This window comes from Dendrobates tinctorius, unplaced genomic scaffold (assembly GCF_039654945.1).
Source record: "Dendrobates tinctorius isolate UK_male_01 unplaced genomic scaffold, ASM3965494v1 ptg000120l, whole genome shotgun sequence".
Taxonomy (NCBI): domain Eukaryota; kingdom Metazoa; phylum Chordata; class Amphibia; order Anura; family Dendrobatidae; genus Dendrobates; species Dendrobates tinctorius.
Window position 1 is genome coordinate 23,177,451 of NW_027361788.1, and position 20,294 is coordinate 23,197,744.

The 20,294-nt window shown below is 42.4% G+C and overlaps 1 protein-coding gene across 6 annotated transcripts in view; it reads left to right on the forward strand.

The window, feature by feature from the left end:
• ATP2B3 (ATPase plasma membrane Ca2+ transporting 3) overlaps positions 1-20,294 on the forward strand; it is a 443,364-nt gene that overhangs the window by 391,242 nt on the left and 31,828 nt on the right. For all 6 annotated transcript variants that reach the window (XM_073590908.1, XM_073590910.1, XM_073590911.1 and 3 more), the window contains 8 exons: positions 1,543-1,777; positions 2,792-2,971; positions 3,888-3,975; positions 4,805-4,911; positions 6,002-6,193; positions 15,997-16,210; positions 16,291-16,502; positions 17,285-17,392. In XM_073590908.1, the coding sequence (XP_073447009.1) occupies positions 1,543-1,777; positions 2,792-2,971; positions 3,888-3,975; positions 4,805-4,911; positions 6,002-6,193; positions 15,997-16,210; positions 16,291-16,502; positions 17,285-17,392 (1,336 nt within the window). The remainder of the gene's footprint in view (positions 1-1,542; positions 1,778-2,791; positions 2,972-3,887; positions 3,976-4,804; positions 4,912-6,001; positions 6,194-15,996; positions 16,211-16,290; positions 16,503-17,284; positions 17,393-20,294) is intronic.

Genomic DNA, 20,294 nt, shown 5'->3' on the forward strand with positions numbered 1-20,294 from the left:
GCTGGGTCCTACATGTCTAGTTTGAATACCTCTCTAAGACTACCTAGCCATAAATTCAGGCTTTGAAGAGAGGTTTTTACATCTACCCAGAAATTTAGTCTTCAGTCTTAGAGAAGTATTCACACTGGACACGTAGGACCCAGCAGATCTGAGACCACTTTGTCGTTGGTTGATGGGCATGCATGAATTGCCACATTATGAGCTAAGCATCTCAGTTTTTCCTATTATCCAGAAGCAGTATTGCTATTCATATTTCTTGTATTTCATATTGACGTGCTTTAGCACTAAAAAGTGCAATTTCTTTGTTTATTGTATATGGAGATGGATGCTCCTAGTATGCACCTGTTCACACTAGCTTGGAAGTGTCAGTCAGTTTTTTGTCAAGACTAGATTCATATACAGGGAATAGGAGGCCATATCTCAGGAATGGAGAGGCAGAGGAATAAAATAAAAGCGTCACCGTATTCAGGAGAATAGAGGCAATTACACCAAGTAAAAAATCCTTTATTTCTAATATTTGACAACCTTGATTAAAAACCCTTAAAAAGGTCTTGTGTAGGGCACATTGTAATTATCCAAGCCTGAGTCCACCTGCAGATTCTGTAATCCTCTGTAGGGTCTGATTCTGAATACATACATATAATTTGTGGGGTAAGCCCAGCGACAAGTCCCCTGCAGCACCTCTTCAGGGGAGGTGAGGCATTACACAGCTTCTAAATTGTCCTCTAGTATGAAAGATGCAGATCGTAGCCGCTCTCTCCTTTGGCTAACAGATGGTCTTGACCATGGGTTCTCGTCTATAATCTCACAAGTCTTAAAAGGGGTTTCCTTGTTTCGGAAAAATAATAACTATTGTTCTTTACTCCCCCTCCCTGGCTCCAGCACTGAATCTCTGCCGCGGCTCGCATTGTCTACTAGTGAGTTCAGCCGATCTGCCTGAGTTGACAGCACGAGCTGCTGAGCTCGCTGATTGGCTGCACCGCTGTCGACGTGACAATAGCATTGCAAACAATAGCACACACAGGGAACAGCGGCAAAAACTTAGTGCTGTACTCATACAAACAGCAGCTGGAGGCAGGGGTCTTCCAAAAACTGTAAAAACCCCTTTAAGATCGATTTCTCTCGTTCCAACACTCATGATCCTAGCAGAGACCACAATTTCTAGATCAGATTAAGGTCTCCTGACCCGAACTCAACAGCCTCAAACACATACGAGTCTGTATCAATTTGGGTCAAGAGACATGATTGGGGTTTGCACCTGTAATATCCCCAATTATGGAATCGGGGGGAGTCAGCGCTCACAAGTCACCACTGATTTTACATCAGACTTATATCAAGGCTTTCCGTCAACCAGGACAAAGATTTATTTTGCTTCATTAGCCTTGTTCCTAACTGCCCTGGCCAGGAGTCCCCTCTTCTAAAAAGCACATAAACCAAAATTACTTGCTGGAAAAAGCAACAGGGTAATGTAGTAATGGCGGTAACCTCAACTTGACCATGCTTACATTGGCCCTAAATGATCCCACCTCTCTACATTGCTAGGTGTTCCAATATCCTAAATGGCGCTGGCGACCTCCGCAGTTTTCGGCCTCGTGATCGGGATGAGATGGTTAAAAAAGTCATTGAGCCCATGGCCTGCGATGGACTACGTACCATATGTGTCGCCTACCGGGATTTTCAAGGAGTGCCGGAACCGGAGTGGGAGAATGAGAATGAGATAGTTGGAGACTTGACTTGTATCTGTGTGGTGGGAATAGAAGATCCCGTCAGGCCTGAGGTGAGTGCTTGACTATAAAGGGACGCACGTAGGGTGGTACGGCGCCCTTGGTCGTAGTCAAACAATAAAAATAATACCCATCTCGTAGTAATCCGATGAGCCAGAGCTGAGAAATCAAGCTTTAATAGCCAATTACAATTTGCCTGGAAGTGCATTGGGGGCGCGTCAGTGCACTCCAAGTACATTACTACACCCCAATGCACTTCCAGGCTAATTTGCATGTGGCATCAAAGACTAATTTCTCAGTGCTGGCACATTAGGGTTTTTTTCAGAAAGTTCCATGAAATAAAATGGGTCCTTCCAACCTAGTGGAAGAGATGGCAAATCAGTTCTTCAGGAAAGCAGCTCTTCCAGAAGGTTTCTACCCTGCATTGTTTGCGCTCCTTGAGATTCAAGGTTTGATGGATGGGTTTTTCACAATACACAGTGCCGGTAGCCTACCCAGCGCCGGTAGCCTGTTAAAATAGCTGGACAGAACAAATGATAGTTGTCTTCTGGCTGCCAGTTTACAGGAGGCGATGCCAACCAAGGGCCTTTATTAAGGCAGGAGAGGTGGTGTGGTGGGGTTTCTGGAAGACCTCTCATTGGCCTGTGAAACTGGTAAGCTTAGGTTTGCCTATCATAGGTGTATTGGTGAGCTTTAGACATAGGCCAGGTAGTGGATCTCCTGACCTACTGGACCAAAGGTGTTAGATTGTGACAGAAGTGCAGACAAGGTACCAACTAACCATCCCTAATATCTTGCATGCACAGAAGTGAACACAGAAAGTTCTGCCTGCTATACAATGCACTGCCCCTCCATACTACAAAGACTTGTTTTTGGTTGAGTGTCAGAAAGCATGAAATGACAGCATAAAACATCAGGATAAAGACAACCAAAGGTGGAAGGTACAAGAATAAAATTGTAAATTGGTGAAGCCTTTGAGTTAAATTTTACTACAATAGGATGTGTGCTCATGAATGGCCCAAAATTAGGTCTCTGTCATTATCCTTACCTGGGTGTTAACTCTACAGGTTCCTGAAGCAATCCGTAAATGTCAACGTGCCGGAATCACAGTCCGTATGGTCACTGGGGATAACATCAATACGGCACGTGCCATTGCTGCAAAGTGTGGCATCATACAACCTGGGGAGGACTTTCTGTGCCTGGAAGGGAAGGAGTTCAACAGGCGTATCAGGAATGAGAAAGGAGAGGTTTGTGTTCCGTCACTTTCAAGGATAATTCTGCATTTTTCCTATATACTAAAACACCATGGTAGCTAATTGGGTAGATTATTAAGATTCATATGTGAAATCTTAGTACTAATGATGTTGGGGGTTTAATGGATGTTTTAGATTATAGAAATAATGATTAAAGGGGCACTGTCTCTTGCCACAAATATGTATTTTTCCTACCTGGTGTAAATGCCGCTGTTCTCCTGAATCTGATGCTGTTTTTCTTTTGTTCCTGCGCCTCTCCAGTCCTGAGATAGGGCCTCCTCTTCAATGTATTTAAAGCTAGTCTTTTAAGCTAAGTGGGCGTGGTTCTTGTGAAGACACTCACAGAGAGCAGTTCATGACCACGCCCACTTTGATTATAAGACTAGATTTACATACAGGGAAGAAGGTGCGATATCTCGGGTACAGAAAGGCACAGAAAGTAAAGAAGAACAACATCGGATTCAGGAGAATAGCGGCATTTACAGCAGGTAATCAAAATGACAAATTTATGGCAAATGACAGGTTCTCTTTCAAATATTTTTCAATTGGGGCAGCACGGTGGCTCAGTGGTTAGCACTGCAGTCTTGCAGCGCTGGGGACCTGTGTTCAAATCCAACCAAGGACAACATCTGCAAGGAGTTTGTATGTTCTCCGCGTGCTGTGTGGGTTTCCTCCGGGTACTCCAGTTTCCTGCCACATTCCAAAGACATACTGATAGGGAATGTAGATTGTGAGCCCCACTGGGGACAGTGCTGATAATGTCTGTAAAGCGCTGTGGAATTAACGGCGCTATATAAATAAGTAAAATAAATAAATACATTAGTTGGTTAATTAATAAAATATTGTAATTATGTAAATTATGTTGCATCTACCTATTGCTTTATTGTTACACGTGGTTTGATTCTCTCAGATAGAACAGGAACGCCTGGATAAAATCTGGCCAAAGCTAAGAGTCCTTGCCCGGTCTTCACCGACTGATAAACACACGCTGGTAAAAGGTATTCAGACAGACTTTTTTTCAATCTTAAAAACAAAGTTTAAAAAAGATTTTATTTTACGCATAACTCCCATTATTCATGCAGCTCACCGCTTTGCTTTATTTGGAGTAATAATAATTATGTAAAAGTTTATCCACAGTGACATCTAGTGGTATTAACCAGTATTACACTTATTAGCTAACGGATTTCCAATACGGATTTTAGTTTTTACTTATTGTCAAAAAAACATTCAAACCGGCAAGCAACATGCAAAAAATTCAAAAATATTTCTATTGTGAAACGGATGGTTTAGACGCACAACTTAACACTGCCAACACCCCATATGACGGTAAAATGGATACTGTTATAGGTTTTACTGGTGGTATCATGGATAAATTAATTTTCAATATCGATACATTGAGATTTAAGGGACTAGAAACTAGGTTAGATATATAGAGACTGGTAAACTTGAAGCCATGAGTGACAAAGGCAAATTTATCAATATTGACAGTGCAAAATTTGGAATATTTACACTCTGCCCCAAAGGCTATCAGTCAATGATGGCAAACTGCCAATTTGGGACCCTACTTTGAAGGACCTAATTACATTCATTATACAAAAAGCCCATTGATTTAAAAAAAAAAAAATAAAAATGTAATACCTTTTTTTTTCCTGTGGAGGCACTGCAGGGAAATGTAACACTTACGGAAAAGTTCCAGCGATCGTTAAGGTTTCCAGCAATAGTACTCAATGTGATCAGCACTAAGAAAAAATTAATTGACAAAAGTGGACTATCAAACTAATGACAAATATCGACGTCTGTGAATTAATTCCTGTATCTTATTTTCAGGGATAATTGATAGCACAATTGGTGAACAACGTCAAGTGGTAGCGGTGACGGGAGATGGCACCAATGATGGCCCGGCTCTTAAAAAAGCAGATGTTGGCTTTGCCATGGTAAATCCATATATATATAGTGTGTCAGGATGTTAGAAAATGACTACACACACATTGAAAGTTAAAGGTGTTGCCTAACTTTGGGAAAAATTTAATGGGTTGTTTGTGTTTTTTTTTACTTAAATGTATGTATTTGAGGCTGAAAAAAATTTGAGTTTCATTAAAACTTTTTGCAATATCTTGATAGATATATATATATATATTCTATAGTGTCTGTGCTGCACATATCTATTGCTAGCTGCTGAATGAGTTGACTGAGATTCCAAAAGTGAGCCCATTTTGGCAGTCTTAAGGGAGATTTTTTAAATCTTGTATCCGACTTTTTCGGAGCTCCCCTCAGCTGATTTATGACCTCAGACCACATCAAGGTTGAGTGTGTCGGGAAACAAAGAACCAAACTTTTTACTGAATCCCAATTGTAAAAAATTATTTCAAGCCCAAAATATATGAAGTAGTAGAATAAAAAATGCCATCAAAGGTGGACAACTCCTTTAATTGATAAGCAAATAATTTCTTATGAACATTAAAATAAAAAAAAACTTTTAACAAGAACAATTAAGAAAAAAATGGTCTGGGTGTCCCCCAAGAGATGTCAACTTCTCCCAGCACACAATATAATATTATATACATTACTGGGAGGCAGATTGCTTTTACTGAAAGCTGCTCCCATTATTCTGTCTGCAGCCATCAGGCAAAGTAAACTTGGTCCCTTTTTAATACAGCTGTTCTCCAGACAAACAATCGAGAGGATCAGAATGAAATAGATCCCTTGTTTTTTCCGGTCTGATTATCTCTGGAACCATAAACTCATTAAAGTAAAAAATAAAAAAATAACAGGAATAATAAAAAAAAATAGTTTTTTTTGTCCCCCTTTAAATAGGATGGAGGCTTCAGGTGAAGCGATGTCAGTAGACCTGTGTCTGCTGGGATCATTCCTGGGGCTTCTCTGCTGGAGGTCCATCTCTAGACAGCGGGGCAAGGTGGCGCTATCATGGCTGATAGGTTTCCTCCACATTACAGATTCTTACTTGGATTTTTCCAAATCCCTCCACCATTTACATTCTGATTTTTGGTGACTTTTCACACCTAGGGTTTGGCTGGCACAGATGTGGCCAAAGAAGCCTCGGATATCATCTTAACGGACGACAACTTCTCCAGCATAGTCAAGGCCGTTATGTGGGGCCGCAACGTGTATGACAGCATTTCCAAATTTCTTCAATTCCAACTGACTGTCAATGTGGTGGCGGTGATTGTGGCGTTTACTGGGGCCTGTATCACTCAGGTTAGTATGTACTGCTTCACAGTGTGGGGGGGTAAAGACTCAGGCCCCGGAGTCTGAAGAGGGTTTGAAGGCCCCTCTTTATCACGCTGGCGTTGTACGTGGCACATAGGAACTCTGTTACGGATGGTGCGTTGGAACATAATTCTGGGATAACTATTCTCTGTGACGGGGCAGGGATTGGCATAGCCATATGTGTTGTAGGAATAGCAATAGCCAACACTCCATTCAAAACCTTGGAAGGCTCACCATCATGATGGCAGAGCAAAAGCCATGGTGCCCTGTCATACTAATTTCCTAGTCTAAGTCCCAAAGTATCCAGGACTGTCCAGTTTTTGGGAAAAATTCCCTATGAATTTCGGCCTGTCTGCAAACGCCAAAGTTGAGTCATTCCTAGGGTTGGACTTAAAGGGTTATTCCCCCCCAAAAAAGGATATAGAATAATAGGGTACAGGATAACTTGCTGATCGCTGTGTGTCTGACCACTACTAGAATCATAGAATCATAGAATCGTAGAGTTGGAAGGGACCTCCTGGGCCATCTGGTCCAACCCCCTGCTCAAAGCAGGATTCTCTAAATCATCCCAGTCAGATGTCTGTCCAGCCTCTGTTTGAAGACTTCCATTGTAGGAGAACTCACCACTTCTCTGGCAGCTTGTTCCACTCATTGATCACTCTAACTGTCAAAAAGTTTTTTCTAATATCTAATCTGTGTCTCCTCCCATTCAGTTTCATCCCATTGCTTCTAGTCTTTCCTTGTGCAAATGAGAATAAAGATGATCCTTCTACAATGTGACAGCCCGTTAGATATTTGTAGACAGCTATTAAGTCTCCTCTCAGTCTTCTCTTTTGCAAACTAAACATTCCCAAATCCTGCAACCTTTCCTCATAAGACAGGGTTTGCAGACCGGTCACCATTCTGGTCGCTCTTTTCTGAACTTGCTCCAGTTTGTTGATGTCTTTTTTAAAATGTGGTGCCCAAAACTGGACACAATATTCCAGATGAGGTCTGACCAAAGAGGAGTAGAGGGAAATAATGACTTCACGTGATCTAGACTGTATGCTTCTGTTAATACATCCTAGAATTGCATTTGCTTTTTTTGCTGCTGCATCACACTGTTGACTCATATTCAGTCTGTGATCTATTAGTATACCCAAGTCTTTTTCACATGTGCTGTTGCTTAGCCCTATTCCTCCCATTCTGTATATGCTTTTTTTCATTTTTATTGCCCAGATGTAGTACTTTACATTTTTCCCTGTTAAAAACCATTCTGTTAGTTGCTGCCAACTTCTCCAGTTTATTTATATCTTTTTGAATCCTCTCTCTTCTCTAGTATTAGCTATCCCTCCTAGCTTTGTGTCATCAGCAAATTTAATCAGTTTACTACCTCCTGGGATCCCAAGATCAGGGCTCTAGAACTGGATGTGGCTGTGGGGTGGATGCACGGCCTCTGCTCCATTCATTGTCTATGTTACTGTCAAGTACAGCACTCAGCCATTTCCAGCAGTCACATAGACAATAGATGGAGCTGAGGCTGATGATGTGAACCTCCATTTAGGATGGGAATGCAGAGCCCTGATATCAGGATCTGGGGGGTCACATCAGTCGGACTACCAGCATTCAGCAAGTTATCCCCTACAACATGGATAGGGAATAACTTTTTGGGAATATCCACCATTGTGGAGTATATATGACGTGTATATGGCGGGGATGGGGAGCTGGGGGGGCGTATGTGTAATCCCTATTTTGGCTCTTCTGTATAACATTTGGCATGGCCATTGTTCCTGAATCCTGATTTATGTATTTGGGAACGCAGAGGCTTCCCGGCGGCAGCAGCTGAACCTTTATCAGATTTTACAATACAAATAATTGCAGCCTTTTGTGCTTTTGTATTATACGGGCCTGTGAATAGAATACATTTTTTAGGGCTGCGTGGGAGAAATGGCCGGGTTCTAAGCATTTTATTGCTAAAGCAGGACTTCCTAAAATATTCACAGTGCGCTCCCCAGGGACAGCAGCAAGGATGATGAGTTTTGCCAGATGCACATAGATTCAAATTACTATTCTGGTCTTATGGAAATACAGTTCTAGTGTGGTAGGAAATGCTATAGATAAATTTCCACAGGGTTGTTCTCCAATGCTTCATAATCTGTAGTTTGATTATTGTTGGAAAAAAATTCTGTGTTGTTGTTTTTTTTTTAGAAACAGCGCCACCCTTGTCCATAGGTTATTTGTGGTATTGCAACTCAGCTTTATTTATTTGAATAGTAATGGGCCACAATGTCAGATAGACATACTGTACATAGAAGGCACAAGGTGACATTCTCATACTGGTGGACACCTGAGACAGGAGGATGTGACTTTGTTTTCTCCCTATTCCCTACTCATGATTCCCCAAACTTTTGTTTTCTAAGACCGGGTTTACATCATGTTTCAGGCACGCTCCTTTGGGAGGGTCCGTCTTAATTCCCCAAAAAACAGAGCCATAGTCTTCAATTAGTAAATGGAGTTCATTGGGCTATTGTTTCCAACTTTACAGCAGCGCTCTTGATCTTGTATGATCGGGATTGAATTGCGCCTAGCCCTAGTACCTTGAACAGAAGGGCACTGGTCGGATTGGTCCCTCAGCAAAGGAAAACTGTGAAGGTGAAGATGCCACATCTCCATTTTCAGGAGTCTTCAAGCTTTCATGGAAATTCATAATGGCTACTAATTTTTTTATACAGTACAGTGCAAAAGTTGATAATCTATTCTATTATTTCTAAACACTGTTTTTCGGGGATTACTTTGTATCTCCGTTCATACTGCACCCACACACACAATGATACATCATTTGAAAGATAAACTTGCCCCCTTCAGCAAGAAAATAGCAAAACAAACCACACATCCATGATTTGATCACAAAATACAGTGTAAACATTAATTTTCATAAATCTGCAGTAAGAAAAAATGATCTGCAGGTGGCACCACACTACCCCAAAGCACACTACCACAAAGCTGCTTACAGACATCACAAACAAATCCAAACATTTGCATTGGGGTCTTTCCAGCTTGCTCAAGTGCTTGCCCAGCCTCTTTCAGCCAAATTGGAGGATTGCATACTTCACTGCAGGTGAGTCACATATGCAAACACATTTGTAAACATGCACTGCTTTTTCGCTGATTACTTCGCCCCACACACACACAATACACCATGTGAAAGGTAAACTTGCTCCCTTCAGCAAGAAAAGAGCCAAACAAACCACACATTCATGATATGATCACTAAATACAGTTTAAGCATTCATTTTCATAAACCTGCAGAAAGAAACAATAATCTGCAGGTGGCACCTTAAACAGAAGACATTTTTTGGCCTCTACTTATCAAACCAATTTATTGTATTACCAGTCTACATATATAAATACCTGTCTGTGTTCATTATCCCATGAAATACATTTACATTTGACCAGCTTGCTTTTTCTGAAATTGCCTGCGCCCCCGATGACCAATGTGCGAAAATTTCGTATGGACCAAAATAGTGATCATCATATTCATATACAGTCGTTAAAGGGAGACAGAGACAGCTCTGTGTCACTGATGTCTTCACACAGCAGCAGATTTGGTGCAGTGTATGTGTGAGCACTGTGTCTCTAATGACACAAATACTGATGGGAGCAGCCTGTCCCAGAATACAGGACGATTTTCCCTCCTCACTAGTTTCACTTTGCATAGATAACTGTTCAGTGTGTGTCTGGGGGAGGAGCAGCTCTCTGCTCTCTGCACTGAGGCTGCTGGAGGGGAAGAATTCGTTACTGTGTGATGTGGGCTGCTTCATGTGGACGGGGAGGGCCTATAGCTATGGAGGGTGGGGTTGTTGCTATAGAGGGCATGTTTGGAGTAGAGTAGGAGGTTACAACTAGTTCTCATTTCAATGCCATAACACCCCCTTGGACGTTCTGTTCAAAATATCTAGAAAACCGTGCAAACTAGTGACAGAAAGTAAATTACTTATTGTCATAATTCTGCAGCCCAGATATGTACTGAGATTATGTGAAAAGCCCGGACAACCCCTTTAACTGAAACAGAAACAACTGTGTATGAGGCATAAAACTGGGTGAGGAACAGGCCAAAGTCTGCTACAAATGTGAAGTCGTGGAAGACAGGTTAATGTCACAGGTCATACATACACCATGGCAAGACTAAGCACAGCAGCAGTGTACAAAGTAGTTCTACTGCATCAGCAACGTCTCTCCCTGGCAAAAATTTCAAAGTTGGATGGGGTATCAATATGTATACTTTTCAAGCTCTTTTGAAGAAGCACCAAAAAATGGTCAACATTGTGGACCATAGACGCAGTAGTTGGCCAAGGAAACTTAGTGCAGCAGATGAAAGACATCATATCTACAGTACTTACTTTAAAATCAAAAGATATCCAGCAGTACCATCAGCTCAGAAGTAACAAACCGTGGGACACTGCTACATCAGTCTACAGTTTGCCCCAAAGGAAGAATTGTGGCAAAAAATCCACACCTTCGACATGGAAACATGGCTAAGTGAAGCACCTATGCACAAAACAGGACCTGGGGTGCAGAAAAATGGCAAAAGGTGCACTTGATTGAGGAGTCAAAATGTGAGATGTCTGACTGCAAATGAAGGAAGTTTGTTCTCCAAAGGGCTGGAGAGTGGTACATTAATGAGAATTGCACCAACAAAGAAGCACAGTGGAGGGTCCTGCAAGTTTGGGACCGCATTCTTATTTTGCCACAGTTCATAAACGTTACATATGTAAAATTTGCAGCAAAGAACCATTTGTTGTATATAAATGTGAATTATGTTGAGTAAATGTATGATGACTTAAAATGTGGGAAAAGTGGTCGCTAGAAATTTCAAGATAGTTAACACCTTCACTTTTAGTGATTGTGAAGGAGATATTATCAGATGTTTGGCCCCCAGTTAGGCAAATCTCCTAATTGTGTAGATTTGAGTCCCTCTTTATCGGGCGGACCCTCCTGCCGATTGGTCGCACTTAATTTTTTAAAAGATTTATAGATGATTTGTTTTTCATATTGCTCGATATTGAAGCACAACAATTTGTGAATGAATGAAGAACTGTGATCTAGATACAGATTTTTTTTGCGTTATTCACATATATTGGAAATGAGATTCCTTGAAAAAGGAAACCCTAAAAATATTCTTGAAGATGCGTTAAATAGCACAAAAAACTCAGTCAGAATGCCTTTCCAAATAAAACCAACAAAATGAAGAATCTAATGAAAAAGAACCTCAGTACAGTGAGAAATGATAAGATCAAATCTGATCCCGATGACAGCAAATTAAAATACAGCTTTATAACAACCTTCAACAAGTCCTACAACTTGATCAGAAGCTCATGGTCCAAACCTTGGTCCATTATTCAAAAGTGAGTCGTAACCCTTTACTCTGAAAAGTTCTACCCCCAAATCCAAAGGTCCCAGCCTCTAATATCATATCAAAAATGGGGTTTTGAACCATAGTTTATCTATACATTGTTGTTTTGTTAGAGCACAAGTCTAAGACTTACTTTAGAACACAAACGTGATCACGTTACAAATAGATATTAGAAACTAATAACTCGACTGTCCAGCTGAATTTTCAAGTTATCCACACTGGCACCCGAAGGGTTGAATGAAACCACTGAAAACCCAAGATAGGGTCTCAAGTTCCTGCAGATCCACAGTCAGGAGTCCGCAAATATAAAAAATATATATATATTTTTTTTACAATTTTAAGTCATCATACGTATACTCAACATAATTCACAGCTCATAGAATCCCACTGTTTGCAGTACCACCTCTATGCCGATGACACGCAGATCTACCTATCTGGACCCGACCTCGCCTCCTTACTGACTGAAATCCCACAATGTCTGTCTGCTACCTCAGCCTTCTTCTCCGCTCGCTTTCTCAAACTAAACATGGACAAAACAGAATTCATCATCTTTCCCCCATCTCACTCTACCCCTCCACCAGACCTATCCATCAATGTCAACGGCTGCTCTCCTTCCCCAGTCCCGGACGCTCGGTGCCTTGGGGTGATCCTCGACTCTGCGCTCTCTTTCAAACCACATATCCAAGCCCTCGCCTCCTCCTGCCACCTCAGACTCAAAAATATTTCCCGTATCCGCTCATTCCTCAATCATGAAACCACAAAAACACTAGTGCATGCTCTTATCATCTCCCGCCTCGACTACTGCAACCTCCTACTCTTTGGCCTCCCCTCTAGCACTCTGGCTCCGCTCCAGTCCATCCTACACTCTGCTGCCCGACTAATCCACCTGTCTCCCCGCTATTCCCCAGCCTCCCCCCTATGCCAGGCCCTTCACTGGCTTCCTATCGCCCAGAGGCTCCAATTAAAAAACCCTAACCATGACATACAAAGCCATCCACAACCTGTCTCCTCCATACATCTGTGACATGGTCTCTAGATACCTACCCGCACGCAACCTTCAATCATCTCAAGATCTCCTTCTCTACTCCCCCCTTATCTCTTCTTCCCACAACTGCATACAAGACTTCTCCCGTGCTTCCCCCATACTCTGGAACTCCCTGCCACAACACATCAGACTCTCACCATCAACGGAAACCTTCAAGAAGAACCTGAAGACCCACCTGTTCTGACAAGCCTACAGCCTGCAATGATCCTCGGTCTACTGAACCACAGCATGACCTACTCTACCCTCTCCTACTGTATCCTCACCCATCCCTGTAGACTGTGAGCCCTCGCGGGCAGGGTCCCCTCTCCTTGTGTACTTGTGTGTCCTTTGTCTTACACATGTTTACTATACTTGTCTATATTTCCCCTTTTCATATGTAAAGCGCCATGGAATAAATGGCGCTATATAAATGCATAATAATAATAATAATAATTTATATATTATGTTTCTTTGCTGTAAATTTTACATATATGTGACTTGTATAAATTGTTGTTTTTAATTTGTTCTTTTAGGCTATGTGCACACGTTGCGGATTTTGATTCGGAACCGCAGAGTTTTTGGAAGCGCGAAATTGCATCAAATCCGCAGTGTAGTGCACAACTAATGTTAGACAATGGGAAATCCAGAAGTGTTGTGCACATGCTGTGGAAAAATATGCGCAAATTTGCAGTGTTTTATTTTACGCAACATGTCAATTCTTTTTGGGGATCTGCAGCGTTTCTGCACCCATTGACTTCCATTGAGTCAGTCAAATCCATTTTGCTGCGGCGTTGCGTGCGAAACACGCCTCAGATAGGAAGAAGGAAAAGTGTTTGGGTGGAGAGTGGAGACTGTGTGTGGGCGAAGACTATGTGTGTGCAGAGAATGTGTGCGGGTCTGTCTGCGGGTGTCTGTGTGTATCTGTATGTGTGTGCGGGGGTCTGCGCAGCTGTGTGTGTTGTGTGTAGGCAGGCATCGTCCAATGGGACTACTAGTCCCATCCCGCTATGTCTGCTACAATGACAGCATTAGACGATGATGGGACAGTAGTAGTCCCATCATCCGGCTACTGTGTTGACTAGTCAAAAAAAAAACAACACATACTCCCCAAAGAACTAATCCCCGATGCCCTCGATCACCTGCAAAAAAATAAAGTAATAAACCAACAGTATACTCCCTGTTCCGATGTAATCCATTTAATAACGATTGTCCCATGATGATCTCCCATGTAGTGCTGTCACATCAGGAGATGTGACCATTCAACAGGGGCTCTGGTGTACAGTGACCGGAGATAATCCTCCTGCAGTGGATCACTCCGCCACCTTGAGGTCACCTGAGTTCGTCCTGTCACTTGCGGCACTGCTGCGTGACAAAATACTCACAAAGCAGTGATGCTGTAAATCGAGAGCATGAACTCTGATGAAGTACACTGCAGGAGGATTATCTCCTGTCAGTGTGTCATCGGAGGCCATGTAGGGCAGTCACATCTCCTGATGTGACAGCTCTACAAAGGAGATCGTCATTGGGCACTCATTATTAAATGGATTACATCGGAACAGGGAGTATTTGCTTTGGTTATTTTTTTTTTTTGCAGAAGAACAAGGGCGTTACAGGAATTAGGCATATAATAATGCAAACTGTGTTGTGTTTTATCTCATTAAAATACTTTATTCTGGCTGTTTTTATTTAACCCCTTAACAACCATAAGATTAGTAATGGATATATGTCTTATTGACAGCTCTCCATTACTAAGCCGGGCTTGATGTCACCTTACAATACAAAAGTAACATCAACCCCACAACTATTACTCCATATGCCACCGCTACAGGGCAGTGGGAAGAGAGAGGCTCAGTGCCAGATTGGTGCAACTTAGAGATGCGCCATTTCTGGGGCTGCTGTGAGCTTGTGTTTGTAGCCGGGGGGCAATATCCATGGCCCCTTACCAGGCTATTAATATCAGCCCGCAGCTGATTGCATAGCCTTTTCTGGCTATTAATTATAGGAGGACCCCATGTCATTTTTTGGGGGGGCTCCAATATTTTAATAGCCAGTAAAGGCTAATTATACAGCTGAGAGCTGATATTAATAGCCTGGGAAGATCCATGGGTATTACCCTCTTCCCAGGCTATAAACATCTGTCCCCAGTCTCTGGCTTTCCCTGTTCTGATTTTGAACATTTTACGGGAGCCCCCGCAATTTTTTCTTTCCCTTTTTTTAAAAAATTAAACAGATATTGCATTTAAGACTGGGGTCACACTTGCGCGAAACTCGCACCTCAATACCCGGCACTGCCACTGTCACTCGGGACCGGAGTGCGCGGTTGCATGTATTTCTATGCAGCTGAACGCTCCGGTCCGAGCGCCGGCGGCAGTGCCAGGTACTGAGGTGCGAGACTCGTGCGAATTTTTCGCAAGTGTGACCCCGGCCTAACGCAGATTTTTTTTTATCTATAGATATATCTATTTATCTATATGTAGATATATCTATCTATATCTATCTATAGATACAGTATGTCTATCTATAGCTATCGATATATCTATCTATCTATAGATATATCTATCTATGAACATTTTATGTGAACATGGTATGTGATGATATTATGGTCTTCAATGGAGCATGTAAAAGAAGAGGTTGGACAAAGAAATTCCAACACAATTTTTTTTGTTAAATAACAGATCTTTATTTAGCTTACAAAAACGCATACAAATCCGCATGAAAATCCGCATCAAAAACGTGTACATTTACAAATGCATTTTTCTGCCAAGAGAGGAAGAACCTGCACAGAAAATTCCACAGGCAAATCCGCAACGTGTTTACATAGCCTTAAGCTGCGTAGAAGTCTCTTCCCTCCCCTATATAAGGGAGGTGGCTCTGTATAGCATACTGTACCTTATGAAGGAGTCAACTTCTAAACACGTTCTATGAATGAATGAAGATCCAGAGAACATACACCCTTGGCTTCACTCTATGGCAGCGACCGGGAATCACTGCTCTTTTTCCTGTTTGAATAATATTTTAGGGGGATTTTCACTAGGGCAATACCAGATGGGGAAGCAGAGCTCTATCAGGATGGTTTGTGTTCAATGACTAGATTTAAAAGGTTTTAGGAGATTAGAAAACAAATATTTACTTTTTTTATTTTATTTATTTATTTTTATAAAAAACAGAATCACTTTTATCTACCAGCAGTATCTAGTATTGCCTGTTCAGCCCAATTACTTGACTGAGACTAAGCTTCAGTACCTGACACAACCTAAGCTACAGAACCTGGCACAACGTAGTACATGGCAGAACCTAACCTTTACATTTAGACCAGGGTGGCTCACTTTGATCCTTCTTTATTTATGTATTATACTTTCTTTACTTCTTTATTTAGGACTCACCATTAAAAGCAGTACAGATGCTCTGGGTCAACCTTATTATGGACACCTTTGCTTCACTGGCTCTAGCAACAGAACCCCCTACGGAATCACTGCTCCTACGTAAACCTTACGGCAGAAACAAGCCCCTAATATCTCGCACCATGATGAAAAACATCCTAGGCCATGCAGTTTACCAGCTCGTCATCATCTTCACATTGTTATTCGTTGGTAGGTATTCCTAAAGCTGGTTTCAATCATTGGCCGATGACCACAGAGTTTGGAAGTTGACTTATATTTTTCTTCTTTAGGGGAAATCATCTTTGACATTGACAGTGGCAGAAATGCTCCCTTGCACTCGCCACCTTCTGAACATTACACCATCATTTTTAACACCTTTGTCATGATGCAGTTGTTTAATGAAATCAACGCCCGTAAAATCCACGGAGAGAGGAATGTTTTTGACGGTATTTTTGCAAATCCAATTTTCTGTAGCATAGTGCTGGGGACATTTGGAGTCCAGGTGAGGATCTGCGAATTCAGAACAAATATAAGATTTGTTGGTGAATCCTTAGAGGGAAATTTTAATCATACTTATCTTCTGACATGGATGGGCTTCTGGGAGCTGGGACCACTTCAGATTTCTAAAACCAAGAGGTGATGGTACTCAGCACAGTACGCATATCAAATGGTGTTGGACATTTCCAGATGTGGGACCCTCCAAAGCACTTCATTCTGCAGAGAATTATATCTTTATGTTTACATTATTGAGCTGTTGAACAGGATAAAGCCATGCTTAAGGGGCACACATATTGGTAAATGGATCCCCTAGGTTGCAGCTATTCCATATGCTGCCATATTATGCCTCCGTATAGTTTTACAAGGTGAATCCTCAATGGGGCAACCAGCCAAAATTGATTTCAAAATTGGCTTCTAGAGGGATGGTCCTTTCAAGAAAGAAGACTAGCATACATACAAAATGCTAGATCTGACATTCTGGCATAGGAAATCTAGTCTAGATCAAGAGGTGGTCTTCTAGAAAAGGGTATTTTGAAAAGATTTAATTGATTTTTACATAGAATATTATCAATAGTGGTTAAAACAGGTCAGATAGATGATTTGGACCATATTCCGCATGGGACAGCAAAGGTAGGAGTGAGCAGACTTGCATAAAAAGGTGGCATTTGTGGACCATTTTATGAACAGGACGTGGGACATAAAATGTTCTTCAATTTATATTCAAGTGATGTGAGGTAGGTGACATCAAAACAGTTCATACTTTTTTATATTCCCATCTTGTTTTAGATTATAATCGTCCAGTTCGGAGGAAAACCCTTCAGCTGTTCACCTTTAAACACTCAGCAATGGCTCTGGTGTCTCTTTGTGGGAGTGGGAGAACTTGTTTGGGGGCAGGTAAGATAAAACTTTTTAATTCTCTTCTATCCTATCTTATCATCTTTTATCCTGGTCATTCTCTCCTATTGAAAGATGCACCTGAATGTTACCAGTCACAGACATTTCACATGGAGTGGCCATAGCTATGGAATGGTCAATACATCAAGTAACCCACAATCCATACTTTTCTACTATGTATTTGTAACGTGCTGCTTCAGTGTAGTACAGCGCAACCTCCACCAGGGGGTGATGGTGAGGGAAGAGAGGTTGCACACACACCAACACAGCGTAGTAACACAGAGCAACAGCACAGGTGTCACAGGTAATGAAAGAGTGGTGAGACTAGCCAAATCCTCAACTATCAGGAGCAGAAGTACCAAGGGAGACAGCAAGTGCGTAGTCAGGGACAAGCGAGAAGTCAGGACCTACCAGGAACGAGGTATCAGAAACGTAAGACGTAAGCCGTTGTCAGGATACAAGCCAAAGGGTCAAAGCCAGCCGGAAAGCGTGGAATCAGAAACGGAAAAACCAGAAGCAGAGTCCATAGAGCAAGCCAGGTCATACACAGGTCCAGGTAATCAGGGGGCAGGAGGAACACTAAAGGAATACAGGTCAGAGGCACTAGCTTGGAAGCTTGCAGTATAACTGATGCTGGCCCACAGGCTGCAGAGGACTGAAATAGACCAACCAGCTCCAGAAAGAGGCAGAGGGGATTAACCCCCGCATGACCAGTCCAAAGTAAGACAGCAGAAAACAAACTCTGGACTGGATCATGACAGTATTGTTAAAGTAGAAATCACTCCTATTTAGGATTCAATGAGAACAGAATACACAGGAATGTGATTCCAATAATCTCCAAGGCTTACCTGAGTGTTCATTTACTTTATACCTCGCACAAATAGAGACATTCCGTACATAAATTTAGGAGGTTCATACCTAGTAGCAAATAGCAGAATTCATACCTGCATATCCAGCTTAGTCACACCCCTCAACAGTTCTTTTCAGTGCATTTTCGTGAGAGCTATTACGCCCTGTAAGATTTGGGAGACCTGAAGACAATAACACCTTCCTTATATTATACTAATTGAGGAGAGCAAAAGAGGGAAGCTGTAGTAAGACACCCCTGGTTGCATTTGGACGTTAGTCCTAATAAAGATTAGAAAAAATATGGATCTCATGGCTTTTGGACTTGGCTTAATTCTGGTTTGAACTGAATTATCTTAGGCCCGCCAAAAAGAAAAAAATAGATTTATATATCCAGACAGACCAAGATCCATCCAGACTAATGTCACCACAGCCTGGATGGACTACAGGAAAGCCTATGACTCAATGCCACACACATGGATCTGTGAATGCTTGGCTCTCTACAATGTCCACAGGAAATTAAGAACATTCCTCAGAAACTCAATGGGGCAATGGAGAACAACATTGGAAGTGAACTCAAAACAACTAGCACAAGTGAAAATCAAACGTGGCATATACCAAGGTAATGCACTGTCTCCAGTGCTGTTCTGCATAGGCTTGCACCCCCTCAGTCAGATAATTACAGAGATTGGCTATGGATACAAGTTCAAGAATGGAAGCACCATCAGCCACGTCCTCTACATGGATGACATCAAGCTGAATGCAAAAACAAACGAGACATCAATTCACTGATGCACCTGACAAGGATCTACAGCGAAGACACTGGGCTGTCCTTCGGATTGGAGAACTGCAGCCAGTTGGTAATAAAGAGAGGCAAGACTGATGGAGTGGAATTACCAGCAGGGCACATAGCAGATGTACAGACATGCTACTAGTACCTCAGCATCCCACAGGGATACGGTAACCATGATGAAGAGGCGAGGAGAGCAGCTACATCCAAATACCATCAAAGGGTAAGATATGCCCTGAAGAGCCAGCTCAATGGGAAGAATAAAATCCATGCCATCAATGCATCTGCCCGGCCAGTTATCAGGTACCCTGCTGGCATAGTGTGCTGGCCAAAAGAAGAGATGGAAGCTGCAGATGTGAAGACGCGAAAGCTCCTCACAATGCATGAAGGTCTCCACCCTAAAGGGGGCTTTACACATAGCAATATCCCTAACAATATCGCAAAAGCTACACCGATTTGGTGACGCAGCAGCGATATAGCTAGTGATATTGCTATGTGTGATACTTACCTCCGACCGGCTCCCCCGCTGTCCATCGCTGATCGCGCGGCTCCATTTCTCGTTGGGCGCTTCCTGCTGGGCTTCCTGCTGGCGCCGATGAGCAACGCTGGACGCGGGCGTAGGACGTCAGGATCGCCGCGTCTGAAAGGTAAGTAACGACCTCTAGATCGCTGCTGCATCACTGGTGAGTCTGCCTGTGTGACAGCTCACTAGCGACCATTTAGCGATGCACCAGCGATCCTGATCGTTGTCGGGATCGCTGGTGCATCGCTAAATGTAAAGGGGCCTTTAGTCTAGCACCCAAAGATTGTATACCAACAGAAAGGAGGGTGGTCGTGGCTTGATAAGCATACAAGCCACCATCACGGATGAAACAAAGAGTATCCAGAAATACATCAGAAAATGGCACCAAAAGATGAGATGCTGAGAGAAAGCCTAAGGCAGCAACAACAACAGATATTGGAAGGAAGAACAGGAACTTGAAGTGCCATGGCAAGACAAGCCGCTGCATGGGATGTACCATCGACAGATAATGGAGGTGGCTGACATGGAGAAATCCTTCCAAAGGCTGGAGATAGCTGGATTCTGAGACAGTACAGAGACACTAATAATAGCGACACAAGAGCAAGCGCTAAGTACCAGATCCATAGAAGCAGGAATCTACCACACAAGACAAGACCCAAGGTGCAGACTATGCAAAGAAACTTCAGAAACCGTCCAACACATAGTGACAGGATGCAAAATGCAAGCAGGAACAGCGTATACCG